The sequence below is a fragment of the Gobius niger genome (genome assembly GCF_951799975.1).
Source record: "Gobius niger genome assembly, chromosome: 3".
NCBI lineage: Eukaryota > Metazoa > Chordata > Actinopteri > Gobiiformes > Gobiidae > Gobius > Gobius niger.
The window spans coordinates 21795313-21820494 of record NC_136854.1 but is presented as its reverse complement, the minus strand read 5'-3'; the positions used below and the strand labels follow the sequence as shown (position 1 = coordinate 21820494).

At 42.2% G+C, this 25182-nt stretch overlaps 1 protein-coding gene across 5 annotated transcripts in view; it reads right to left on the bottom strand.

Moving 5' to 3' along the window:
- slit2 (slit homolog 2) overlaps window positions 1-25182 on the bottom strand; it is a 76377-nt gene that overhangs the window by 9855 nt on the left and 41340 nt on the right. For 3 of the 5 annotated variants that reach the window (XM_079553093.1, XM_079553095.1, XM_079553097.1), the window contains exons 5-19: window positions 14501-14572; window positions 13613-13684; window positions 13231-13302; window positions 12917-13092; window positions 12473-12611; window positions 10545-10616; window positions 10383-10454; window positions 8040-8111; window positions 7731-7874; window positions 6855-7018; window positions 2035-2185; window positions 1818-1892; window positions 1526-1669; window positions 1188-1331; window positions 192-358 (exon numbers count right to left, since the gene is read on the bottom strand). In XM_079553093.1, the coding sequence (XP_079409219.1) occupies window positions 192-358; window positions 1188-1331; window positions 1526-1669; window positions 1818-1892; window positions 2035-2185; window positions 6855-7018; window positions 7731-7874; window positions 8040-8111; window positions 10383-10454; window positions 10545-10616; window positions 12473-12611; window positions 12917-13092; window positions 13231-13302; window positions 13613-13684; window positions 14501-14572 (1736 nt within the window). The remainder of the gene's footprint in view (window positions 1-191; window positions 359-1187; window positions 1332-1525; window positions 1670-1817; window positions 1893-2034; window positions 2186-6854; window positions 7019-7730; window positions 7875-8039; window positions 8112-10382; window positions 10455-10544; window positions 10617-12472; window positions 12612-12916; window positions 13093-13230; window positions 13303-13612; window positions 13685-14500; window positions 14573-25182) is intronic. The other 2 variants (XM_079553094.1, XM_079553096.1) reach the window with 1 other exon arrangement.

Sequence of the window (25182 nt, the reverse complement as noted above, 5' to 3'; positions counted from 1 at the left end):
GATTCTTTGGACAAGCACAAATGGAGTATTACGGTGATGATTCCCATTCATAAAAAAATCTAATATTTAAGGCACTGCAGGCACGGCTATGGGCTGAAATAACGAATACTTTGAAATAGAGCAAAACCCTTGTAAAGTTTCAGATCCGCAGCAAACCCATTTTCTCGGATGCTGAGTTTGTTAAAACATACCATCTTCACATGCGAAGTCCTGCACGGCCACATCCTGTATGGGAATCTCCTTCAGGAAGTACGGACTCTGACAGCGAGGGTTGCCAGTGACAATGCGCTTCCGTCTCAGCCAATCACCGAGCCACGCCAAGTGGCAGTTACAGTTGAATGGATTGGCCAGAAGGTTACTGCAAGACAAAGTTATTCATGAAGTACTTAATGTAAGTCAATTTCCATATCTTTTATTTTTTTGGCCTTTTCTCTTCTGGGGTGGTTCCACGGTTGCAGTAATTCAAACATCGAGTTTACATGAGTTTTATACCACTTGTCCCTCCTGACTTGGAACCGGCAGTAGCCCCGTCTTGAACAGATGTATCTAAAGTATTTAAAGCAACAATTCAGCATGTCTGAAGCCAAGTGTTTGTGTTTTATACATATTTGTAATTATTTGATCAGTTCATGTGAGTTGATTATATTAATGTAACCTAAAGCCTGTCATACACCCAAGGATATATAGTGTAGAAAAGTCATCCTTGTTAAATGTTTATCCAAGAGTTTATCAATAGATATAATTGATAATTGTAACATGATGCATTCAGAGAAAGACACCTTTAAGAAAGTCTCTTGGTATCGGTAAATATCGGATATCGGCAGATTCTCAAACCCCAGTATCAAACATGGGCAGTGATAACAAATGAGCTTCTAGTGTAATGAACAGCAAGCAAGTTAATGCGGTTGTCAAATCTGGCTTTCATCACCTCAGGCTTGAAACCACTTTATCCCGGAAAACGTCTGAGTGGCTTTTTCCCGACTTGACTATTGTAACCCACTTTCCCGTTTACAGTTAGCCCAAAACTTTGCGGGGGTCTTTTAAACTGGGAGCAAGAAACACAAGCACATTACCCTGATTCTAGCCTCCTTGCACCAGCTTCCAAATTGATTTTAGGATTTTATTGTTTGTGCTTAAAGCTTTGAATGGACACAGGCCCCACAATACATACAAAAGTCTGTACTCACAGTGTAGAGAGTGAGTGCAGTGTGTCAAAGGCTCCGGGGTTCATGGAGGTGATCTGGTTGTCATACAGGGACAGCAGGCGCACTGAGCTCAGCCCCACAAAACTGCTGTTGCTCACACAGCTGATGCGGTTGCTCCTCAGCATCCTAAAAACAGCAACACGATAAAAGTACTTGACGTATCAGTTGGGTATGATAATATTTAACCTATGAATTATGCATGCTCATATGTTTGAATGGTCGCTGTATGGATATTTTAATGCGGGGCTTGATGTGCTGTGTTGTTGCATATGCGTGTGTGTTTTTGTGTGTGTGTGTGTGTGTGTGTGTTGGGGTCTCACAGTGTCCGCAGGCCGCCCAGCCCCTTCAGCATGCGGTGGTGTATATTCTCCAGCCTGTTGGAGGTCAAGATGAGTTCATTGACCCCGGTGGCTCCTTCAAACGTGCCCTCCTCGACGTCTGTGATGCGATTATTGCTCAGGTTGCTGCAACAATGTAAAGAAAGATGAATAAAAATACCATGTCTATAAAAAAAAAAAAAAGAATAAAGGAATGCATAATCTACAAAGTGCGTTCTCGGTGTGACCGCAGAGTGACTTTGCGAGCGCTCCGGTGTTTTCACGTCTGACTCACATCTTTCGCAGGTGAGGTAACTTTTTGAAGATCCCCGTCGCCTCGAGCACAGTAAACTCATTGTTGTTCAGCCGCCTATAAGAATAGAAGAAGGCAGTTGGAGACAAAGAGAGACAGTAACACAGAAGGCATAAGATGAAAGCCATCTCGAGTTTGTTCTCTGCACCGCACACGGATCGGCTTTGTACTCGTAGCCTGTCGGGGTTGTGTGACTCACAGTTCAGCCGTGTACTGCGGGATGTGGTCGGGTATTTTGGTGAGTTTCTGGTTGGAGCAGTCGACCGTGGTGCCCTCGCAGCGGCACTTCTCTGGGCAGGCCAGGTCGGCAAAGCAGTCTCCCCCGAGTTTGCTGCGATAATCCTCAGTACCTGGAGAGAGTCAGAGTGAAGCTTAGCAAAAGGTCGCAATAATAAAAAAAACCTGGATATTCTTATGTTGATTTGAACAGAAATAACCTGAGAACCTATTGAAACCAAAAGGAATAATTTCAAGTACAGCACCCAAGCAAGGAAAGAAAATGAATGTTCAGTACATATTAATACTGAAGCAGTAAAAGGTCATGGATTAAATTAATATTGTACTGCAGGCAAATTCATTCAATATTGTCTCATGAAAACAAAAAGTGTTGTTTTTTTCTTATTCTAAAGGATTGTTACAACATTACTAATGGTACTACAATTGACAAAAAAATAATGAAAAAATCACAACAACCAACTAACTCATACTCAGGTGCGACTTATATATCAAAATGTATCATTTCACATTGGCTATTTTAACACTGACAGCCACTAGAGGGCGCTCTAGGCTGGTGTACCAAGATCTGCTACTCCTGTTTGGTTTTAATTTAAAAAACTGTAAAGTTTGAAGTGAGCGAGAAACTGGTGAAAAGTGGAGGTTACTCTTACTGCAATGAAGAAAACCAAGAAAAGCTAATCGCGGGCTAAAAGCTCGATGGCCACAGCTAGAAGAATGAGTGCAGTTCTGCCTCCATGCCCTGATGGTGCGACTTATACTCCGCAGCGACTTAAAGGCTGGAAAATACAGTATAATGTAAGTATATCTGATACTGCTATGCTAGTGCTAGATTACTATGGAAACTGAGCAATTATATTCCTCTTAAAGATGCTATTCTCCATGATGGTACTTTATTGAGAATCTATAAGAAAACAAGAAACAATCAGAGTGCTTTCTTGAGGTAATACATTTGCCCTTTATACGAAAAATACATAATGCATGACCTTTACGGCTTCTGTATATTGCAAAACTACTATTTTGTTTTGTATACCATTAATGCACAACAATACAACAACAATTTTGCCCAACCCAATATCGTGCAGATAATATGAAATCATGATTTAAAAAAAGAATCATGATTTGAACATTCATGGGGAAAAGGTTTGGTTTTCTATTTGTTAGGAATCACCACAGGGCAGAGAAAGACAGTCAGTCATCTAGCACCGCACACAAACAGTAAGAGGCTGGAGGGTTAGAGAGGAGGCGACTGCTGTCTCTCGTGTCTGGGGCCATGCTGGAGGCTTGGCAGCGCCGTTCCATGGTGCTTGACAGAACCATGTTCCACTATAGGACCCTGCAGCCACATGGTTAGATCAAGCACAAAGGAACAACCTGCTGACCGGCTGCTCCTCCGCGGGGACACGGGGGGAGGGGGCGGGACAGGGCGGCGGAGAGGAGAAGAGGACACTGAGAGAGGACAAGTGGGAAACATTAGTGATGGAGAGGTTAGTCGAGGTGATAGACACCAATGTTTCAGTATAGCGCTACAACTTTAAAGGTGCATTATGCAACTTTTTATTTGAAAGTCGATATTTGTGCGTATTTGACCTTGTAGTGCCCCTGCGGCTGTATGAGTGGTTAGCCTGCAGCCTTTACTTTTCGTCTCATGGACGCTCCAGGATCAATTGTTTGGAAGATTTTCACTCCCACCAGAAAACCTACAAAACAATTGATCCTGGAGCGTTGTAGAGACCACTGTGATTGAAAGTAAAGGCGCCATGCTGACCACTCATACATCTGCTGGGTCAATACAGAGTAAAATACGCACAATAACTTTTTTTTTTACGCATTAAAAGTTGCATAATGCACCTTTAAGCCTTAAAACATTTATGTTTTCATCTTATTTTGGTGTTAGCTCGTGTTAGATATTTCTGCGTTATTGTTAGGCATATATCTTACTCTTATTCTTACTGTAATCAATCCACTTTATCAGAATATTTTCACACATTATAATACATAGCAAAATTTGCACATCTGTCCATAACTTCTGGCTGTGTGCTAAAACTTTGGTTTAATTACCCGCTTGCTTTTTGCTTGGTTATATCAATATATCTACCCCATTACCTTTCCACAGAAACACAGTGGTGGCCTTTCCCTGTAGCTACTGTAAGTGCCTGAGGGGTCACATCCTAGCATAAGAATAAGGAAGAAAGAAATGGCACTAGGAAAGGTTACTGGGATAAGGAACCAGTATGGCGGGAAACCAGGGTGTAAAAACAGGTTCAGGAGGGTGATTCGGGCGTGCAGTCTGCAGTGCACACGTGTCTCGTTTTAGTGTGTGACAAGAAACAGCAGTTAGTGAGACAGAGAGGAGCGGGAGGAGCCCCAGCAGCACCGAAGGCAAGAGAAGCCACCACGTATTGGAAACCGCACTACTAAACAACAGTACACAAACCCTAACACGTCGACAAGCACAAACCCACAGAGTAAACAATACAGACATCACAGACAGTTGTGTAAACCACTCGATTGGATCTGTAAACATGAGGGTCAACAGAGTGAAGGTAAAAGGGGAGGGATCCAGGAAGTTAGGACTGTTTTTGCGGTGTGTTACTTACAGCCCACATGTTGGTGTACTCCTGAGTGTGTTAGGCAATAGGAAAGAAAAGAAGGGAATTTTCTCTTTTATTAAAAATGAGGTGAGAAAGATGTTCTTTTGTTTTTCATGGTTGCCCGATCAGTGATTCATTCAAGAGCTAATGATTTGTGAAAAGTGAGAATCGTGGAGGCATAACATGGCATTTGTTGGGTGCTTTCAGCCAACAAACACAAACACACACTGTGGCAGAGAGCTGCTTGATTTAAATCTGTTTTTGTGCTGACAATGGAGCAGATAAAAGAATCATAAATAAAAAGTGGTGCGCTTAGTGCAAATGCGCGATTTAGTCCGCCGCTCCCTTTGGCATCAATCACCGAAGCCGTCTGTCGAGATAACACCAGAATTGAACCTCCGAAGAGTTGAGTAGTTCAAACAGAAATTGGATCTGGAATAATGCAGCGTGAAATAAGACGACACAATGCATTTTTAAACTGCCGGAGTTGAGCCGTATTGATCTTTAGGGGCAATCCCAAGGTTTTACCAGGGGGATGGAGCGTGTTTATTCAACTTTTCAACCACAAATGTTGCTAAATTATTCAGCTCTGCCCCGTATGTGGTATGTGCGCTTTGAACGGCTGGTGCCCGGGGTGAGCTGCACAGTTAATGACTACGGCTGTCGCTCCTGTGCGCTGCTGTGCTAATGACCGCCGTTAGCCGTGCCACTGATCTCCTATGCATGTGTCATTTACATATTTCCCAGAGCCCCCAGAGCGGCCTAACTGCGTGACCTTTTGATGTTGTGCACACAGAGATGCTCGCTCAAACATTAGCCGTCATTACATGTGCTTAGAAGAGAAAACGACTGGGGGTAATACGCACTTTGTCAATGTTTTACAGTTTGGGGGGGCAGCGAACATTACATGAAAAAGTGTACCATTATGAGTGTTTAATAATGTCTTGAGAATAGGACAAAGGCTGTCAAAGGTGGCCTATCGTACATAAAAAATGATCAAATTGTATTCATTTTGGATTTTTGGTGATACAAAGCGAGACATTTGTGGGTAATTTCATATTTTAAACTCCTCTCTTGACCTCACCAGTATCAATCTACTTTCAGCACAGTAATAACATGCAGCAAGATGGAAATTGCTTGGTAATAAGGAAAACACTCCCTGAACCCCCCCCAAAAAAAATGTCACACGCTCTAATATTTGGTTGGAGCCCCTTTAGCTTAGATTACAGCACACATTCACTGTGGCATTGTTTCATTAAGCTTCTTCAATGTCAAAAGATCCAGTGTTGCGTTCAAGATCTTGTATTGATGATGGGAAAGTGTGACCACTGTGCAAAGTCTTCTCCAGCACATCCTAAAGATTCTTCATGAGGTAAGTATCTGGACTCTGTGTCTACTTTACTTTTACTTAAATTTGATGATGAATAATTTTTACTTTTACTACTTTCACTTACATTTTAGAGGCTTTATCTGTAGTTTCTACTCCACTACATTTTTAAATTGGGTAAAAAGTAAACCTGAACCTAGACCTGACCGACCGCTGCAACCCCATAACAGTTTGTTAAATCCAGGTGGAGATTTGTTTTGTGGTCGGACAGTGTGCTTTATTGCTGTGTTTATTATTACCAGAATGCTTATCATGTATCCTGTGATTTCCAGTCTTCATCCTCGGTGACATGTGTAATTACAACACTTTTTAGCTACCATGCTGTAATACCATGCTATTATATTGATATTATGGTGCTAGTGTCTGGTACATGTGCTGGTGCTGGACAGTGTTAACGCATTTATAGAGTATATTCCAATCTATAGTGAGATGGCTCTATCTAGTTTCTATCAAGTTACTCTGACAGTTTTTGTGGCATTGTGACAACAGCTGTGAATGCTGTGTATGTGATCAGTCTCAAGCATGTGTAGCAAAGAAAGCCATACACATATCACACACACACACACACACAACATGGTGCTTGGTTTACGGTACCTGGGATGAAATACTGTTCTCTTGCTAATAGAGACAGAGACAGAGAGTGGGAACATCAATAAAAGACACTAATGCTCAAAGCTTAAGAACAGTTTGAGCTAAGGTTAGTAGAGGCTCGGGGGAAATCCCACCAGGAAGACACAGAATGTGAAGAATAGGACATTCTGTTATCTGAGCGTAGTAATAAAATATTTCTCCCCCCGCGACTACCTGAGCAACGGAACTTCTTGCTCTTGATCTGTCCGATGCGCTTGTTGGCGAGGCGTCTTGGGCTGGTGCAGCGCGCTCCACTGGTCTCTATGGGGTTGTCCTGGAGGTAGTCGGCCAACCACTTCAGATGGCAGTCACAGATGAACGGATTCTGAGCTAAGTGTCTGGTTTTCAAAGGACAATCACAAGAGGAAGCAGATTTTTTTTTTTTAATTGCAAAAAATGCATTGTTAATTGTTTCGGTATCCAGGATCTATGAATGAAAATCTGGTGCAGTACATCTCTGTCTCTATGAGCTTAAAGGTGCATTATTATGCAAACAAAAGTTGATATTTCTGCGTATTTGACATTGTCACTACAAGTGGCTGTATGAGTGGTCAGAATGGCACATTTACTTTCAATCACAGTGGTCTCTAGGACGCTCCAGGATCAATTGTTTGGTGGGTTTTCTCTGCTGACGGACCCTCTCACCAGAAAACCTACAAGACAACTGATCCTGGAGCGTTTTACTGACCACCGTGATTGAAAGTAAAACTGCCACGCTGACCACTCATACAGCCGCTGGGTCGCTACCAGGTCAAATGCGCACAAATATCACCTTTTCTCCGCATAAAAAGTTGCATAATGCACCTTTAATGTTTTTATACACTGTCTCTTAGATAAAGTAAAGTAAAGTTAAGTAAAGTAGAGTGTACTGGGATGTTGGGACCCTCATCAGAAAAGCTTCTTCACAATCATCGGATGAGCAGACGCGCAACTTTAATAACACTTGCTAAGATAGAGTTTATATATTCAAAATAAGGTGGTGTGCTGGCATTAAGATGAGCTTATCCAATCAATCGACCGGTGTTCAGCGTCAGTGCAGTGTGTCCTTACAGGGTTTGTATGGCCCGCAGGGATGAGAAGGTTCCTTTGGCGATGGTCTGCAGTTTGTTGTCATACAGTGAAAGCAGATTGAGGTTGTGGAGGTCCTGGAATGCATCTACTCGCAGACAGGCGATCTTATTAGCATTCAGTAACCTGAAAGTCACACCAAAATGAAGTGACGCCTTATCCACTTATCATGATTAGACGAGTATTTCCAGTGTTACAGGTCACTGGCAATGGCTCCGTCACAATGTCCTCACAAGATAACAGTGTTTTAAGTGAGAAGCGTCATTATGAATAATGATGAGATGAACTTACAACAACTGCAGAGAGAACAGTCCCTCGAACAGGCCTTTGGAGATCTCTGTGATCTTGTTCCCATAGAGAACCCTGGGAAATTAAAAATACAATGCTAGTTTTTCTTGTGCTGAAATTGAAATCATAAAGTGTACATTTACTTTTGGACTTTCCCCCCCTATTTTTTTACATGGCAAGATGTGGTTTTAAATGTGATAAACCCCAAATATGGTCAGTCCCGTTCCAGCTCGCTGCCCCTGAATGCAACATAAGCCTAAGTAAACTCCAGGAAACAGAAAAACATAAAACTGATCAGCCTTTGATGCGGAACGACACTCGCCTCTTTCTCTTTTGGCTCAACTTTAAAGGCACCAATAAAGCATTACCAGTGAAAACAGTGCTTCTGACTCGCCGCCAGCACTCAGCACATGAAGCATAAACAGTTATGAACATGTTTCATTTAAATGTCAAAGTGGAATAAAACCTTCATAAATCTACAGGGAGAGGAATGTGCCCTGTTTTTCTAGGGATTTTTTCAAAATACACATCAGATTACACACATAAACAGGGTCAGGACCGTCCACTGCCCTCGGTCTAATGTTGAATCATCAGTCCACTCTACGCTTCACGCTGAGTCAACCATTGTACTTTAGACATATGTTTCAGATTGTTTTTTTTTTTTTATTATTTTGTGCTGAGAGGTTGCCCCTTGGAGACATCAAGTTAGGAAACACACCGTGCAAGCAGCGGACGCTTCATTTAACGCCGACACACACGTTAGCACATTTGCACACACACACACACACCTCCTACACAATCTATGGCTCATTTACATCGTCCAAACAGTGGCACGCAGTGGGTCTTAATGCAAAAGCCATACACTTGTGTGATGTGTCAGCGTGAACGTGTGTGTCCTCTCCGCGGTGAATGTGTAATGAGGTGGCAGAAGCCTCCATTCAGCAAGTCAGCGTTTATGAATTATTGACTTTGGAGAAGACGGGGACCTTAATATAACTCCGTTGTGAAATAGCCCCGCATTGCTCCACCCCTCCTCCTCCTCCAGTTACTGCAGCCAACCACCTTCAAGCAGTGAAGCACAGACGACCTCAGTTCAAAGAGCAAACTTAATAAACGTACCAAAAAAATCATTTATATAAGCTATAAGAAGAAAAAGTTATAAGTAAAACTATAACATATACTGTATACTGAAGAGTTGAAACGGAGCTTGGAGATTAAAGTGATAGTCTGTAAGATTAAATGTTTTACAACTTTAATGGATTGCGTATTACGCCTGGGCTTGCAATATGTTAAAACATTAGTAATACTACATCTTTGTTTTGTTTTTCTAAAGTCCCTCCCTTTGCTGGTTTTTGCAATCAATCAGAATCCCCGGTGCCAACGCTTTGACCAATGAGACGAGCAATCAGGAGAGTTTGATCGTTTACTTTCAAATTCTGTTTCTCCCTCTGCTCATTTTGTAAACTAGGAGTGCCTTTCAGGTCCAATCAGGAGGGGAGGGGGCTGCACTTGATGGTTGACGTTTCAAATCTGCCTCTCACAGCAATCTTACAGACTATCACTTTAATCAAATTAATCCAAGCCTTTTATATTTCTGTCAAACTATTTATATAATTGTTAAAATGTTGCTTATGACTACGCCGGTCACGATAACAAATTTGAAGTTCGATATATATTGAGGCAGGATCGCGATAAACGATATTAGATGCTGTCAACTCTCAGGCATAAAAATTACAGGAAACATTAGTTCTAAAAGTGCATAATAATATCCTAAAATACCACACAAGCTGCAATGAACATGAATTATAATGTAACTGAATTTGCTTCAGTTAGAAATTAAAGTTTTACAAAGAGGAAATAGGGGGGAATGTGTACAGACAGTAAATATCGAGCCCAAAAAAGGATTGTTTATCTGTTTTTTTTATTGGACGACAAGTCGATGCAGTAATTATCGTGACAGCCCTACTTATGACCATTATTTTTATCTAAAATAAACCTCACAAAGCAGAGGACAACCAGCTCATGGTTAATGCAGACGTTTTTAGTTTTTAACGCCACCTTCATTTAGGCTTGAAACCTTAAAGTCAGCTCTGTCTCTGTATAGCGTGTTTAAACAATGGAGACAACGGATGAATATTTACAAGATGCTCTTAGCTGACATGTTGATTAATATGTACTGTCCTAATTCAAATAAAGAAATAAAGAAACTTGAAGTAAAAAGTATCAATTTCGGCAAGAAGCCTGAGGGCAAACGGGCTGCAGCCTTTGGCCATCGCTTGGACACCCCTGCACAAGAATGTACACTCCCTTTTTGGAAAATCAATGGCTCAAAGTACCAATACTCACAGAGAATTGAGGGAGCGCAGGCCCTGGAAAGCATCTGAGGCCAGCTCTGAAATCTGGTTGTTGCTCAAGTCTCTGAAAATGACAAGAAATGTTTGTGACAGTGACAGTTAGGGGACGGTGCTTCAGGTGGGACACAATGGGTGCGTGTGCTGCTGTACTCACATCCTGCGCAGCTTCTTATAAGGAGAAAAGGCCCCGGCCGGGATCACCTTGATGGCGTTCTGCTCCAATCGTCTGGAACCAAACACACACACACAGCGGGCATTGAGAAGGCGAGCCACATTGCCATTCCCCGTATCACCGAGCTGTATCGCTGACGGCTGCTCGCTCCCAGGGGTGCAGCCTTCCCCCGATAAGGCCCTTTGATGACCCGAGCCAAGGTCTGCTACGTTTCTCTGATCTTACTGCCTTTTTAACTCAGAGAGGTGCACCCGCCTCACACGGCCCTAACTATCTGGGCAGTGTTCCATTCAGTGCCAGTCTGGCTCTGGCAAACGGGAAACAGAAGAGAGAGTGCGAAAACTCAAGAGAAAGCAGACCCAAAATCTAGTGTTATCTAAACAGCTCTAATGATCGGTGACAAGGAAAGACGCTGGAGCATGATTTGCAAACTATGAGCAAGAAGTGTTTTGATATGATTCTTGATGGCGCCTCACCTCATATCTTACAGAGAGGCTTTGTTTATCAGGCCCTTTATGGCGCAATTAAAGTGATTCAAGCCCATTCTTTGACGCCAAGCCTCATATTTCAAGACACTATTTGATTCCTATAAAGATGAGACTACTACGGCGTGTCATGTCAATGTGCTATTATTTAAATGTAGATTAGATTTATGGACTTCTCATTGCAGTGCATTTTCTTTAGGTGCACTGTCTTTTACATATAGGAAATAATATAAAACGTTTATGTCTGACAGATTGTCTCGATGGCGCCTCAACCTGCATGTCAAAGAGAAGTGCATTGTTTTTGAAGTTAACATTGCGATTAAAGTAATTCAGAGCAATTCTTTGACTGCATGGTGATCACAGCGCTTCCTGTAGATTTAGAGCAGCCGCTATTTCAGACAGTTGTAGATATGCCAGACTTGGATAAATTTATCTACATTTCTGCCTTAGCGTACATTTCTAATCTTAACATTTACAATATATAATGCACTAAATGTACAGAGAGAAAAAAAAAATCAAACTGCAATATTGTGATTGCAATTTAAAATCCAGACAGCACTTTTAAGTCCAAGAGTATTAACATTTGAGAGAAGACTAGACAAATGCAAGTCCCATGCATTTCAGAACAGGAATGTAGTCAGTTATATTCTATAATAATACCCATGTAAATAAGGTAATTTGTTATTTTGTGCTGCGTAAATAATGCAGTCTTTATGATTTGCAAACATTGAAATTGCAGTTTAGATCTGATTGCGACTAAGCGCCAGATTTAAGCGTTTGAACACCTGCAAAATAGAGTTTGTGCTGAAGTGCAGCAAAAAGCAGGTGCAGCTGAGTTAAATGCTAAAAAGCCACAGCCAAACTCCTTTATATAATATCAGATTTGAACCACTAATTCTACAAACATTTCCAATGATAACGCAGGTGCAACACAATATTTACAGGCATGTGTACCTGGCTTAGCAAATCAGGCCCTACAGCCCTTGTTATTCCTCATATTTCAAGATCATTATCATTACTTAAATGTACAGGATGACTTGGATTAGTTCTAGACCGTGGAGGATAAAATGCTTTTGGAGTCCATGCGGTTACACTGTTAACTGGTATATAACAGCGGCTGGTCCAAAGAATTGAAGCTCATTTGTTCTTGTACAAACCCTCTTTTGTAACACCCGCCTCTCATTCAAATGCCTCTAATCCCTATCTTTCCTTGATGCCATTCACAGACGAGAGATACAACCTATCATGTCCTTCAGGATCATCTCTCTCTCCGTCATTATTTCCTCAGCTGTGAACAGTGGCAAGACAACGCTTTTCTCATTTCACAGAGGTGTGCGTTTACTCCTGTGCACCAGAAGAAACGTTTGGCAAGAAGGAAAGAAGATGCAGAATTATCAGTGCACTCTGCGTCTGTTTGTGCCTTACATTTCCGTGATGGTCTCGGGCAGGTTGGTAGGGATCTCCGTCAGGCCCTTCCCTCGACAGTCCACGATGTTGTTGCTACAGGTGCACGACTCAGGGCACTGGATCACACTGCAGGAGGAGCCTGAGGACGACTGGTGACCTACAAGCACATGTAGATTTGTCACGTATAGTATATTACAATAGTAAAAAAAACACATTATAAAAAAAGACTTCAAAGATTAATACGAGGACATGAAAGGGACAGAGCATATTTTGTTGTTTAAATCGCCTTTATGGTTCCTATCAAACAAGTTTGTTTAATTTCTGTTTCAAGTTTGGAATAAAATAGTGAATACTTGCCTTCATCCCAATCTTGAAGGACAGTACAGAAACAAGACAAAGCACAGACTGATTACAACTGCTCCCATCAGGGAACAAAGAGGCCTAGACAACGGGCCCAGCAACAGACACACTTACCGGAGCACACAAACTCTTTCTTCTGCACCTCGGCCACATTGTGCCCTCTGAGGTGAGGCGGAGACATGCACTGTGTGTAAAGGCCCAAGCGGGGGCGCTGTCGCAGCCACTCGGACAGCCAGGCCACATGACAGTCACACTGCAGGTTGTTGGAGTGCAGGCGGCTGATAGGATGAGTGATAGAGATAGATAAGAGGACAGCGGGACAGAGGAAGGAGACAGAGACATATTGATCAGTCGGTCGTTCAGGCGACTACAAATGAGAGACGCCCTCTCTGCTGTCATACAGATGAAAGACTCACAAGGTGCGGAGCTTAGGCATGTGGTTGAAGCTGGCCACGGACAGACGGCTGATGTTGTTATTGTTGAGGGTGCTGTGGTAAGAAAACACAACTTCAGTCTTGACATCTGTAAGACTAGTGTGACTATACATTTAAGTAAAACGATGTGAGGCGTTTGCCAATTCAGTGCAGAAATCTGCCAACTTTAACCGCTGAAATAAATTAGTGAATTAGTAGCACTGGAGGCAGAATCATTATAAACCACTTCCTATATGAAATATAATTTTGGTAGCATTTCTTAAAAAAACAGGGATGAAAACAGATAAATAGGTAAAGTATCAGAATCATAGCTTGTTTATATGTGCCTTTGTCAAAAAGTGAACAAAACGAAATAGCTACTCACAGCACTTCCAGGTCACGTAACGCTCTGAACGCTCCATCTTCAATGCAGCTGATGTGGTTGTAGTCCAGCTGGCTGCAGGCACAAATAAGAAAGGAAAAGTGATATGGCCTCAAGCAAATCTGGTGGTAAAATTCAAGACTAACAATGATAAGGCTGCACGAAATCCCTCGCCTCCTCTCTGATCCTCTCTCGTGACTGTTGTAGATGTTTCAAAGTGTTTCAATATCTCAAACCATTCTCCTTCTACAGTATCTGACGTCTAATTTGTATGCACTGCTTTTTACCCCTTTCTACTCTCCCTCTCTCTCTTTCTCTCTCTCTCCCTCTCTCCCTCTTCTCAATCGCTTTAGTGAAACAATTTAATTAAGACATAAGGACAGTAAATCATGTGCTGTCACCCACATGCTAATGTGCGCGCACACTCACACACACCCTGCACACACCACACACACACACACACACCACACACACACACACACAGAATGACCATGTCCTTTTGCAATAATTGCCAGGCATTTCAAAAAATTATCTATAGGGGGAAACAGGATGCAGCAAAACAGTTTGTAAATCCATATTTATAGAATTACTGCCGGGCAATTACTTTAGCTGTGAAATGGTCAACAATTATCCTCAATCACCCAAACTGCGACAGATGGCAAACAAACAAGAGGAATAGAAATGCCAGAGCAGTGACATCTATAGACGCTAAAATGCACACACAAGGCTAACGAGCAGAGGTGCCAGTCAATGGAGCAGGCAGGGAGGCACATGACATTTATCACATTGAAATATTGATGCACGCTCGCACAAGGGGGCAGTGCGCATTTGCAAACACAGTGGGGAAAAAGTGCACACATAAAGAAGAAAATGTGCGAAAGTGCCACTTACAGGTTTTTGATCTCCACTGCTCCTCTGAAGGCCTTCCTGGGAACACCCTGGATTTGGTTCTCACTCAGATCACTGGAAACAAAACAAAGAAAGTGGTTTAGAGATAGATAGAGAAGTTTTAGAATATTTTTTGCTCTTCAACAATATTATGTTTTGTCAAAATGGAGCATAAGCTCTGGCAATGCATTGAGTTACATTTCTTCTCCAAAAATGTATAATCCACCGACATCCTGCCACATCTAAAGAAGTGTATGTGCCTTTCATGGCAGGTGCCAAACGCTTAGTAATTCACACTGCCCGTAGGGGGCACTAGTGTCCTCCACTTTTCTCTCCTTTCTAACCTTCTCCCCTGTATGCATCAGAGATATGGGTTTGCATGTAGTTCAATCTAGAGGCCACTGCACATCTAATGGGATTGGGAATTCAGACCCCAAAGGAGTTAATATTTTTTTAACTCATTAAAATAATACATCATTTAAGGCAGCTAACAGAGTAGAAGCAAGAGTAGAAATGCAGTCGAGACCAGCCATGGTAGAATAGCCAAAATATTTACTCAAGTAAGAAGAGTAATTTTGCTTTGAAATAATTTTACTCAAATAGAAGTAAAAAAAAAAATTATGCAAGAAAATGAATTGTAATTTAAGAATGTCTGTCTGATTCATTATATATGTCAACATGACCATTTTTTCACTTACATATTTCCTCAAGGCAGAAAGAGTAATTAAATGCTTTACTCAAGTGTTACTACATATAATATAAGTAGAAGTAAAGTATTATGTGATAAAAAAAAAAACACTCCAAGAAGTAAACCAGTTACTTCAAATAGAGAGTAAATGTCTGTGGTCTTGTGAGTGAAAGACATCTGTGTGTTTGAAAGTCTGCTTCCTCCTCAGCCACCTGTTTATCACTGCTCCAGGTCCCAGACAGACAGGTTTGGCCTTTCACACTTGACCCCACCTTCAGCCTTGTGACCCCAGAGTGTGCTAATCGGCTAGAAGCTAATCGCTAGCATTTTTCAAATTCCTCTCGAGGCATAATTTCATGCTGGTTTACTGTTGGGTATCTTACACTAATCCCTTTTCACAATCATTAATAAAGCCTAACAGGATTAACTTATCATGGTTTACAAGCTCCACGCAGCTAATCAAGCTAATCAAGCTAGCATATCGCACAAAAAGACACCAGTTGCTATGATCTAACAGTATCTCTTTGGTCTCTGTGACAGTGCGGGTGCAAATATGATTTACACATGAACTGGGCGGGGAAACAGAACACATGATTTAAATACTTCCCCTCTGATAATGTAGCTTAATATTACACAAGCGCATAAGGTATTAACATGCTACACACAGACAATTAGCAAAAGCCAAAACTATTCAAAATGCCAGGTATGTTGCTGCTTTGTAATTGTTTGGTTTGGTTTCGACATATTTTTTGTAAAATAGAACCAGTCCACAGCCAATCTTTGTCAAGGCTTGCTATTAACACTTGGCTACTTGGATGTGATTTTGTCAACAATAAGAACATTTAAGTTTTTGTTGTATCAGACAGATGCAGCTACATAACTACATCAATAGGCTGTTTATGTTTTATTTCAAACATCATAACTAATTCAAGTGTGTGGTTATGAAAACATTAATTGTAACATGAAAAAGCCACTGTGTCCATGTCTTCGCCAACAAGCACTGACAAAACGATATATGCTACTCCATTGTGCTCCCGACCCTCTCCGTCCAACAGTGACTTGGGCCTTACTTGCAGGTTCACATGACCCACCCAATCTCTGTGACTTTAGATCAATGCTTGTGATCCAGCTAAAGCCTGTACAAACAGAAGCAGATGAAACGAGGACTTCACTTTTCCCTGTTCTACACACCTACACTCACCCACACACCTCCCAGCGCCTGGTCTGAGTCAAACGGAGTGTATCCTGATACTGTTTTTATAGGGACGAAGGGGGTTTGGAAAACAGCCATGCTCTTTTAACCGCTGGAGCTCCAAATCCAAATAAATATAGTGAAAGTGCTCCCTACACGCAGACACTCTACAGCCCCTACCAGACATCTGCCCGTGTCATGCAGGGCCTGCCAATGGCTGATGCAACGGGAGCTGACAGACTGACGGCGCTTTGTGCTTTGCTAACCTCATGACAGCCAACGACATGGTTAACTTGTCCCAGGCCAAGTGTGTGGAGAGACAACATATTCAGCAGGGACCGTCCCCCCGCCTGCCATGTAAGAGCCTGAGCGGTGTTAATGCAAATTTGTCAATTCAAACGGACCAGGACATGTATTACTTCCACATTACTTCCAGTAAGTCGCCAATTGATGTTCTTAAGTGTATTTAGATAGAAAAGTAGCGTATGGAGAACAATAATTTTCCTGTAATTAATAATAAAAATACACTTACTTAAAGGTGCATTTTGGAACATTTTAAGTGGGAGGGGGGAAAAAAGTTTTATTTGTGCGTATTTGACCTTTTAGTGATCCAATGTCTGTACGAGTGACTATGACGCCTGTACTTTCCATCACAGTGGCTCCAGGATCAATTGTCTTTAGAGTTTCTGTTAGGTTTTCACTGCTGACGCACCCTCTCACCAGAAAACTTGCGAAACAATTGATCCTGGAGCGTTGTAGAGCTCGCCGTGATGGAAACTAAAGGCATCATGTTAACCACTCATAGTCAGTGGGTCACAAAAAGGTCAAATACGCGCAAATATCAAGCCGTTTTTTCCGCATAAAAAGTTCCATAATGCAGCTTTAATATGGATAAATACTCCACTTCAGAACACAATGATTCTGGGATGATAGCACCTTGAACACTCTTACACTGTAAACTGACACTTGCACCTGATAATGCCTTAGCTGTGATATTTCGAGTTGAACATCAGAAGCCCATCCCTTGCACAACGATGAAAAACGACACTCCACTCTCTCCGTGATGGCGGACACGATAAGAGCGTGCTTGTATGTCCACAGTGCAGCACGGTTCACACACTGCTGATTGGCAGCTTGGCTTAGTGTGGGGCTCTTGAGGAAGTTCAGGAGGCCTCAGTAAACCTTATTCATCACCGCGACCACCTGAGACACACAGCCAGAGAGAGAAAATAAATCCAACTTTTAGCCCAACTAGGAAATTGACTTCTTAGGGACTTAGGAGTGGATTTAGTTCCTCGCTTTGCCGCCAAGACACCTGATTCGATTTCATCTTTAGCTAAATCTTTTGTTGGATGTTCCACAAAAGCACTTTCCATTTTTCTTTCTCCGTTTTTACTCAGCTGTGTCCTCCCCTTCACCTATAAGTACCTCTTGTTGGTGGACTTCCCTGAGGTTTAACCCTTAACCTCTGACCCAGGAAGTGGCATTCATTAAAACAGACTCCAGCTGAGTAATGTGCAAGTGTGTATGGACCGTGTGTGTTTTCGTTTGAAGAGGCCGGAGGTATTGAAGCCATGCATGCAGGAACTTGGGGACTATATCACGCTGCTAAGTTGGGAGCCATCACAGAGCGCAGTCTGACAGAGTGCAACACAAAACTGACAGCTGACAGCGGTGACCCAGCACAAAGTGAGGAAACAGACACACACCAGTAACTAACTACTTGCAGGTGCTGCCACCGACCAGACAAAGCCCTTTGATGGTGAATTTGACAGTACGCGGAGCATCTACTAGGCAGCAACTGTGCTGTTTGTGCCGTTCTAAAAAAGTATTTGGAAGATGACCAATAAACCTTATGTTGCCGCTAGAATTAGGAGATGCATAAATGTTAGTTTGTCACTTTGAGCAGCTGTGTTTGTGTCAAGAGTGACTGTAGTCTGATGTATGTTTACACAATAATTTATTTTAATATATAAAAGAATACATGCTTTTGGGATATGCACCATGGCTAATACCACTCCCTGGGCACAGCAGAAAAGTATCTGGCTTTAGTAATGTATTCTTGTACTCGTGCATGTGAAGAAGAGCACACTATGCCTTTTGTTGAATGTTACATTTGTTACTTTTTCTTGTTGATGAGTGCATAGTTTTGGCCAGTGAGCACCGCATTGTGTGGCGCCTCACTTCTAGTGGCCCAGGATGTGTGCATGACAAAGTCAGGTCTTCAGTGTTAAGAGCTTAGAGCTGCTTTTCTGTGGGGCCTTTTCATAGCAAGAGGAGCTTTTGACGCCCTGCGTGTCTAAGAAGACCTGGCCATGAAAGAGCAGCCCTCTACTCTCCACATGCCGCCTGCCCCTCCCTCCTGTTCTCACACACTGGACACACACGCTCTCACCTACTGTCCAGCCTCTCAGAAAGCCCTTTGTACCACAAACTGCCACAAATTTCTTCTAAATCCATCCCCACCGTTTAGCCCTGATCCAGAGACTGTGGGACAGTGCTGGGGTGGCAGAGCAGATAACAACTCATCTTGTTCGAAAACTTAATCCTATTAAGTGTTAGTGTGTGGAGACAAAGTGAAGTGAATGTAAGAGGAGGCAAAATATGAAAATAATAATGGTTGAAAAGAGACAAAGACAACGAGAGTGAGGTTTTGATTCTGTGGTAGGAAATGGTCCTTCAGATAAATCCGGAGAGCTACGAGGATGAAGTGGCCCAAAAGATCACAGCTGCGAGCTGTGGGTAATTAGGAGGAGAAACCCCCAAAAGAAAAGGAGCAATGAGTAAGGAGGAGCGACTGTGAGACAATGGATTTACAGACCACCACCTGGGAATGTGTGAGGGGCGTCCGGCTGCTCTTTGAGTATTAGACAGAGATTATGCAGAATCACACTATTGCAGCCTCTTCTAAACTAATATTGACTTTGCTCGTGAATGACACCTCCGCAGCGTCTCATTGTCTGTTTCCTCTATTCATGGTCACGCCTCGCACACATACTTTAAATGCCAGGTGAGGCGGTTGCCATGGATACGGGGCCGGGGTGGACACCTATGTGGACATGATGGAGAGGAGGTCCCCCGGGGTGTGACAACGTGGCAATCATTCAGACAGGTGCCACACAAACGGCCACACGCGTGCTATGGTTTACAGAGCGCTTTAGCAGACTGCGCCAATACATTCAACAAGTCTCTAAGTTAGCTGTGTGAGTCTTTCTGATTTCTTTCTCCTTGGGTAGCAGGGCCGTCGACAGATTTGCTGGGTTTCACTTGCAAAGGTAAGATACCCTCAAGGGGAAAAAGTCTACAAACAAATCATATTTTGTCAAAGAACTTTGTCAAATTGAATAAGTTATGTTTGTTATATGAATCATTTCGACTTCGTCTTTAATTTGTTGTTCCTAATAATATTAGACTGAACTTTTCCAGAATTGGCTTCACACATTGAAAGTCGGGACAATTTTTCCTGCCTGCCTCTTCTCTAACATAAATAGCTCCATTCAGCTCTCAATTGTCTTGTTGTGAGCTCAGAACAAAGCCGCTGTATGCTGCTCGCCAAACGTGTAACACTAGCATGTTGTCGCCGCGGAGACAACGGATTCTAATCACGTTTATCTGGAGTGATCCAACGTTATACATTAAAAACACAGCTGCATGTGAAGGGCCAGGCTGATTACAGTGGGCTCCAGCCTAGGAACAGATTGGTCAGCGGACTGGGACCATGACTTCATCACAAAATGTTTACACATGTAATTATAGACGAGTGATGAATGGATCACGCACGCACACACACACAGGCACACAAAGTGGATAGGGGCTGACAGTAATGCAGTAATTGCATATGAGCAGAGCTGAGGAGCACTTAGCAGCAGGACATGGTTTCACTCAAAACATGTGAAAGTGATACTTAGATCCGCAGACAGATTCAACACTGATAAAGCATGCACACCTGTGCCTCTCCGAGTTACATGTTCAGAGGCTTCCAGGTTACAAGCTGTACAACCTAATAGTTTTGACAAAGAACACCGAGGCTTGGTTTGTGGCAGAGAGTAATTCAATACGTTTCAAGTCATCCTCACAATGTTTTCCTTTTGTGCTGTGTTAAAGATTTTTTTTTCTCCCATCAACGTATGAACAACATGCTGACAAGAGAGAGCTCGCCACTCTGCAAAACACACTGGCATCCTGCAGTACTCTGTATTATCTCTCAACATCCACGGCTTCATACTGCTTGATTCCTAAAAATGGGAGATGTTTTATTCATTGTCAATAGTCAAGTATTGCTTGGTGGAACTTGGCGCACAGCCCAGCAAAGTTATCCACTGCATCATCAACGTACTATATTTAGCATGCTGTAATAAAACTTTGGGATGCACCTTTTTCCACTATCTCGCTGTCTCGCTCCTCTTTTTATTTCCTGCCCCCCTGCACTGCGCCCCGGTGCCCTCTTCCCTGTGTAATGAGTCTAATCCATCAGGCAGACAGTATTAATTGTATTTCGATAGCGGTGCGTTCGCCCGCTGCTGTCTTCGTCTCTATACGAGTCAATAACCCCAGCTCTTGCACCTACACAGTTGTCTATGACAGGCCCAGCCCGTCTGTATGTGCGCGTTTGAGTGTGTTACTCCAGGTCAGCATTGCATGAGCAAATTTATGGAAGTTTGGCCCTGGAGAGACTGTCCAAAACACACAAGTGCAGTAGACAGACACCACAGCTAAAATCACCGCCGAAACTCATGAAACTCCAAACCGCTCTTTAGCCACAAGTGACATCATATCCCGTTCCTGTTTGCCTCTCGCATTACACTACAATAATAAATAGAACACAAATATGGGAATTTAACGTGGGTGAGTGTCCAGTCAGTGGCAGCTCAAACCTGGTCTCACATGAACTCCATAACCCAGCAATCAAATCGGACTGTTTTGTTTTTTAACATTGTTGTAACAAAAAAGGCACAAAATGGTCATAGCACAATTGACATCAGAACTTTAATAACCCGCTAGGACCTTCAGTTATGGACCATGCGTCACTTTTAACAGTGCACAGAGAGAAATTAAAGAACATCAATGAACACAAACACACAGCAAATCAGCTTTTGTCTTAAAAAAAACATGAAACTAAATTAAAATCAGCAGGACGAGGAGGAGGATTTGGAGTCTAGTCACAGTGGCCGTCACAGGTTTCCCCAGCAAGAGGACAAAGGACAAAATCCCCTGGACATAAGATATAGACTATTACCTTAAAAGAGAAACCTTCACAGCCTTAATTAAACACATCTCTCACCAGAATGTACTTTGTAACCCAACAATGCAATTTCATCAAACCTTTTTCTTCCACTCCCCCTCCACACGTTTGATCCATCCATCCTCGCTGCTTCCCCCGAAAGCTCAATCATTGCATCACTCGAGTCCCCTGTCAATCACCTCATCTCTTCGATTCCTCTGCCGTCCAGACGCCCAGCACTCTCTTGCAACCAAGGACGACGAGACAAAGATGTGCGCACGGCAAAAATATTAAAGTTGTTCATCCTGGAAGTTATTATACTCGGCTGCGATAAATTTGACTCATTAAACTCTAATAGCCCATCTGCTGTTCAGGCCTTCTTGATGCACTGACAAAGCAACCAGCCATGACACAGACATCAACAACAAAACGTGGCCATTAATAATTTAGCGCATTTGAAAAATGGAGGCCATTCATTTCATTTGACAATGTTGTTTGTTGTGAGTGACGGCAGAAGCTCCGGATCTTTGCAGCTGGGAGGGAACGGGGTTATGTCGCATGTCAGTGGTGATGGCTTCCTCACCCCGGTGTCATTATTCAGAGCTTACAAACCGTGGCATCACTGACAAAGACGATCACACTCGTTCCACTCTCTCTCACTTTCAAACGCACACAAGTGCTGCGGGCGGTTTTGGTTTTCTCCGCCCGTGTTTACCCAGCAGCTCGGAGTGACAAGCAGGAATGGCTATCTCTGAGATCGAGATGCTGGAAGGGAAAGTTAAAACAACTGTAATCTAATTGGTTGGAACCAATACAAGCTTTGTTAACTTTGAAATGCTTTGAGAAAAAGTTTGGAGGGCTAATATTCTTTCATTGTGCACAAAGTCATCTTACTTCAGTTATTCAGTTAGCTTTATTGTCAATTCTGCCACATGTAAAAAATAATCACATTTTACTCTCAAACCCTTGGTTCAAAAACACTGGGTAGCACTATAGAGCAAGAATACACATACAGTGGGTAGAAAAAGTACACCGTTTGGAATTTGTCACATTTCTGCCTAAATTGGTCATAAAATGTGGTCTGATCTTCACCAAAATCATAAGAAATAACTGTTTTTCTGTAGTTGCAGATTAGACGCTCACAACGATCAGGATGAATCTTGGACCATTCCTCTTTACAAAACTGCTGCAGTTCAGTGAGATTCAGGGGGTGTACTTACTTATTCCTCCCTCTCCTGTGACTGTTTACATGTTATGGCCATTAAACATATGATAAAATGTAAATGTTTGGGTGGTATTACTTAGAGCAGACACTGTTTAATCGTTCTTTTGATTTGTATAAAGATCAGACCACATTTTATGACCAATTTAGGCAGAAATGTGACAAATTCCAAATGGTGAACTTTTTCTTCCCACTGTACATGTACACAATAGAGGGCAGCAGAGGGAGGGAAGGGGAGAGTTCAGCTTTCTGACTGATGGATGCAGCCAAAGACTAGAGATCAAACCATTAACCTAAAAACAAAAACGTTAATTCAGTTTAGATGTGACACTTCGGTCTGTGTGTTGACAAGAATGTTTCCCTCCCAAAATTCCTAAAAGAAAATGATGATTCTCTGTAGTCTATTTTTTAGGGTGAAAATACAACTCTTTGATATATACTTGGTTCTGGGCCAGTTGTGCTCACTCATACTCAACTCTTTGTTTCAAGTAAAGTCAATACCAGTGAGAAAATGTGAAACCAAGCAACACAAACAACTGTATAAAGATGGTTATGAGCCCCTTCACCCCCACCTTAACTGAGCACATTTTCTCCAGTTTTACCCAAATCAAAAAGTCTCTTAACTGGAGCGCTCACAGCCTATAGGCCAGTGTAACGCCTCATTTGAAATCCAAGACCCACAAAACTCATCTAAGCTTCTTTCTTATTATTGTAATCACGTTTTAGTCATTTTTGTTGAGTTTTTAATCACATTTAAGTTGCTTTTGGCCACATTTTTGGTCAGTTCTCATTGCTTTTAAGTCACATCTTGGCCACATTTCTTTTCTTTTAGTGTAATTAACTGCGATCAAGCCACAAAAATGTGACCAAAACATGTGAAAGAGAGAAAATGCACTCGGTTAAAGTGGAGATTAAGAGGTTAAGTTTGTCCATCAGTTTCCAAAATGGTGTCAGATTACGAGCAGAAAATCAAATTCATGCAATGTTGTCTATTTTTGAATCTTGCCCCACTTCGTGATCATATTTGCCATTTGTTAGACTTTGTAGTGACTTTAAATAAATGTGTTTTTTCAACATTTACCGCTGACCTATTACTACTACCACTTCTACAATTACATATAAACATACTGAATTTTTTCTTCAAATCTAACAGGAAGGTTATGGCGTAGATCGGTACATTCAATAAGGCCGTGGTGGATCTGATTTCTCCCTCCAGGCAACATTTGAGTTGTGTGTGCGCGTGTGCGAGGGCATCGCCGCACACTGTAGTGACAGAGTGTGTTTCCTCCCCTGAGGCCTCTCACTTGAACTCGCTGAGAATGAAGCTCTTGTCAATCGTCTCCTCGGGTCTGTTTAAGGAAATATCCCTCTGTAGCCGCAGGGAATGGAAGTGTCAAGACAGAGGTTACAGCAGCTGCCTCCTTCTGTGTGATTTACAAACAGTCGGAAATCCTTCATAACGAAGCCTATCTATTTGTCTGGGTTTGGAAGTAGCAAAAAGCTTCTGGCATTTCAGGGCGTTTCTGAAAAAATGTACAGGTTTATTCTTGGTTCATTTCTTGTTGTATCTTTTAACCCCCACCTGAACTGAGCACATTTTCTCTAGTTTGGCTTTACCCAAAACCTAAAAGCAACTCCAAAAAAAAAAGTGAGAAACGAGCAACAAAAATGTGCCGGAAAAGCAACAATAACAAAATGAAAAAAGCAAAAAAAAAAAAAACATGACAGAAAAGTGACAAAAGAGTGACAAAAACAAGATAAACTCAACATAAAAAAGCAACAAAAACAGTGGGGGGAAAAATCCACTAAAGAGCTGCAAAAAAGTGACAAAAACGATATAAAAACAATGATGAAAATGCAACAAAAAAGCGGCAACAACTCAAGGAAAAAGATCTGTTTAGATCAGTTTTGCGGGTCTTCGCTTTCAAATGAGGTATTGGCCTTTAGAAGCTTTTAGAAGCTTTTAGATTTGGGAAAAAGTCGAACTGGGGAAAATGTGCTCGCTAAATCCTACTGAAGAATGTCTTTTTCAGAGGAGTCGCGCTCGAGGAAACCGGAGCGCTTAAAGCACTAAGTAACTTGTTTACCATAATAAATTCTTTTCGTAGTCCCTCTGGGGGTAATACCAGAAAACCACAATTGCAACTTCGCTGCCTCCAGGTCAGAGCCACCAATACACACTAATGGAATCATGAAGAAGAAGCTAACAGGCTAACGGGCAAAGCTAACTGCAAGCTAGCGCCACTTGAACAGTATTTACAGCCAAGTTTGAGTGAAAAAAATATCTCCATTGTGTAATTGGATGTACAAAATCCCTCTCTCCCTTTGTCTTTTCTGTCAGCGTAGTATTTACTCTCATGGA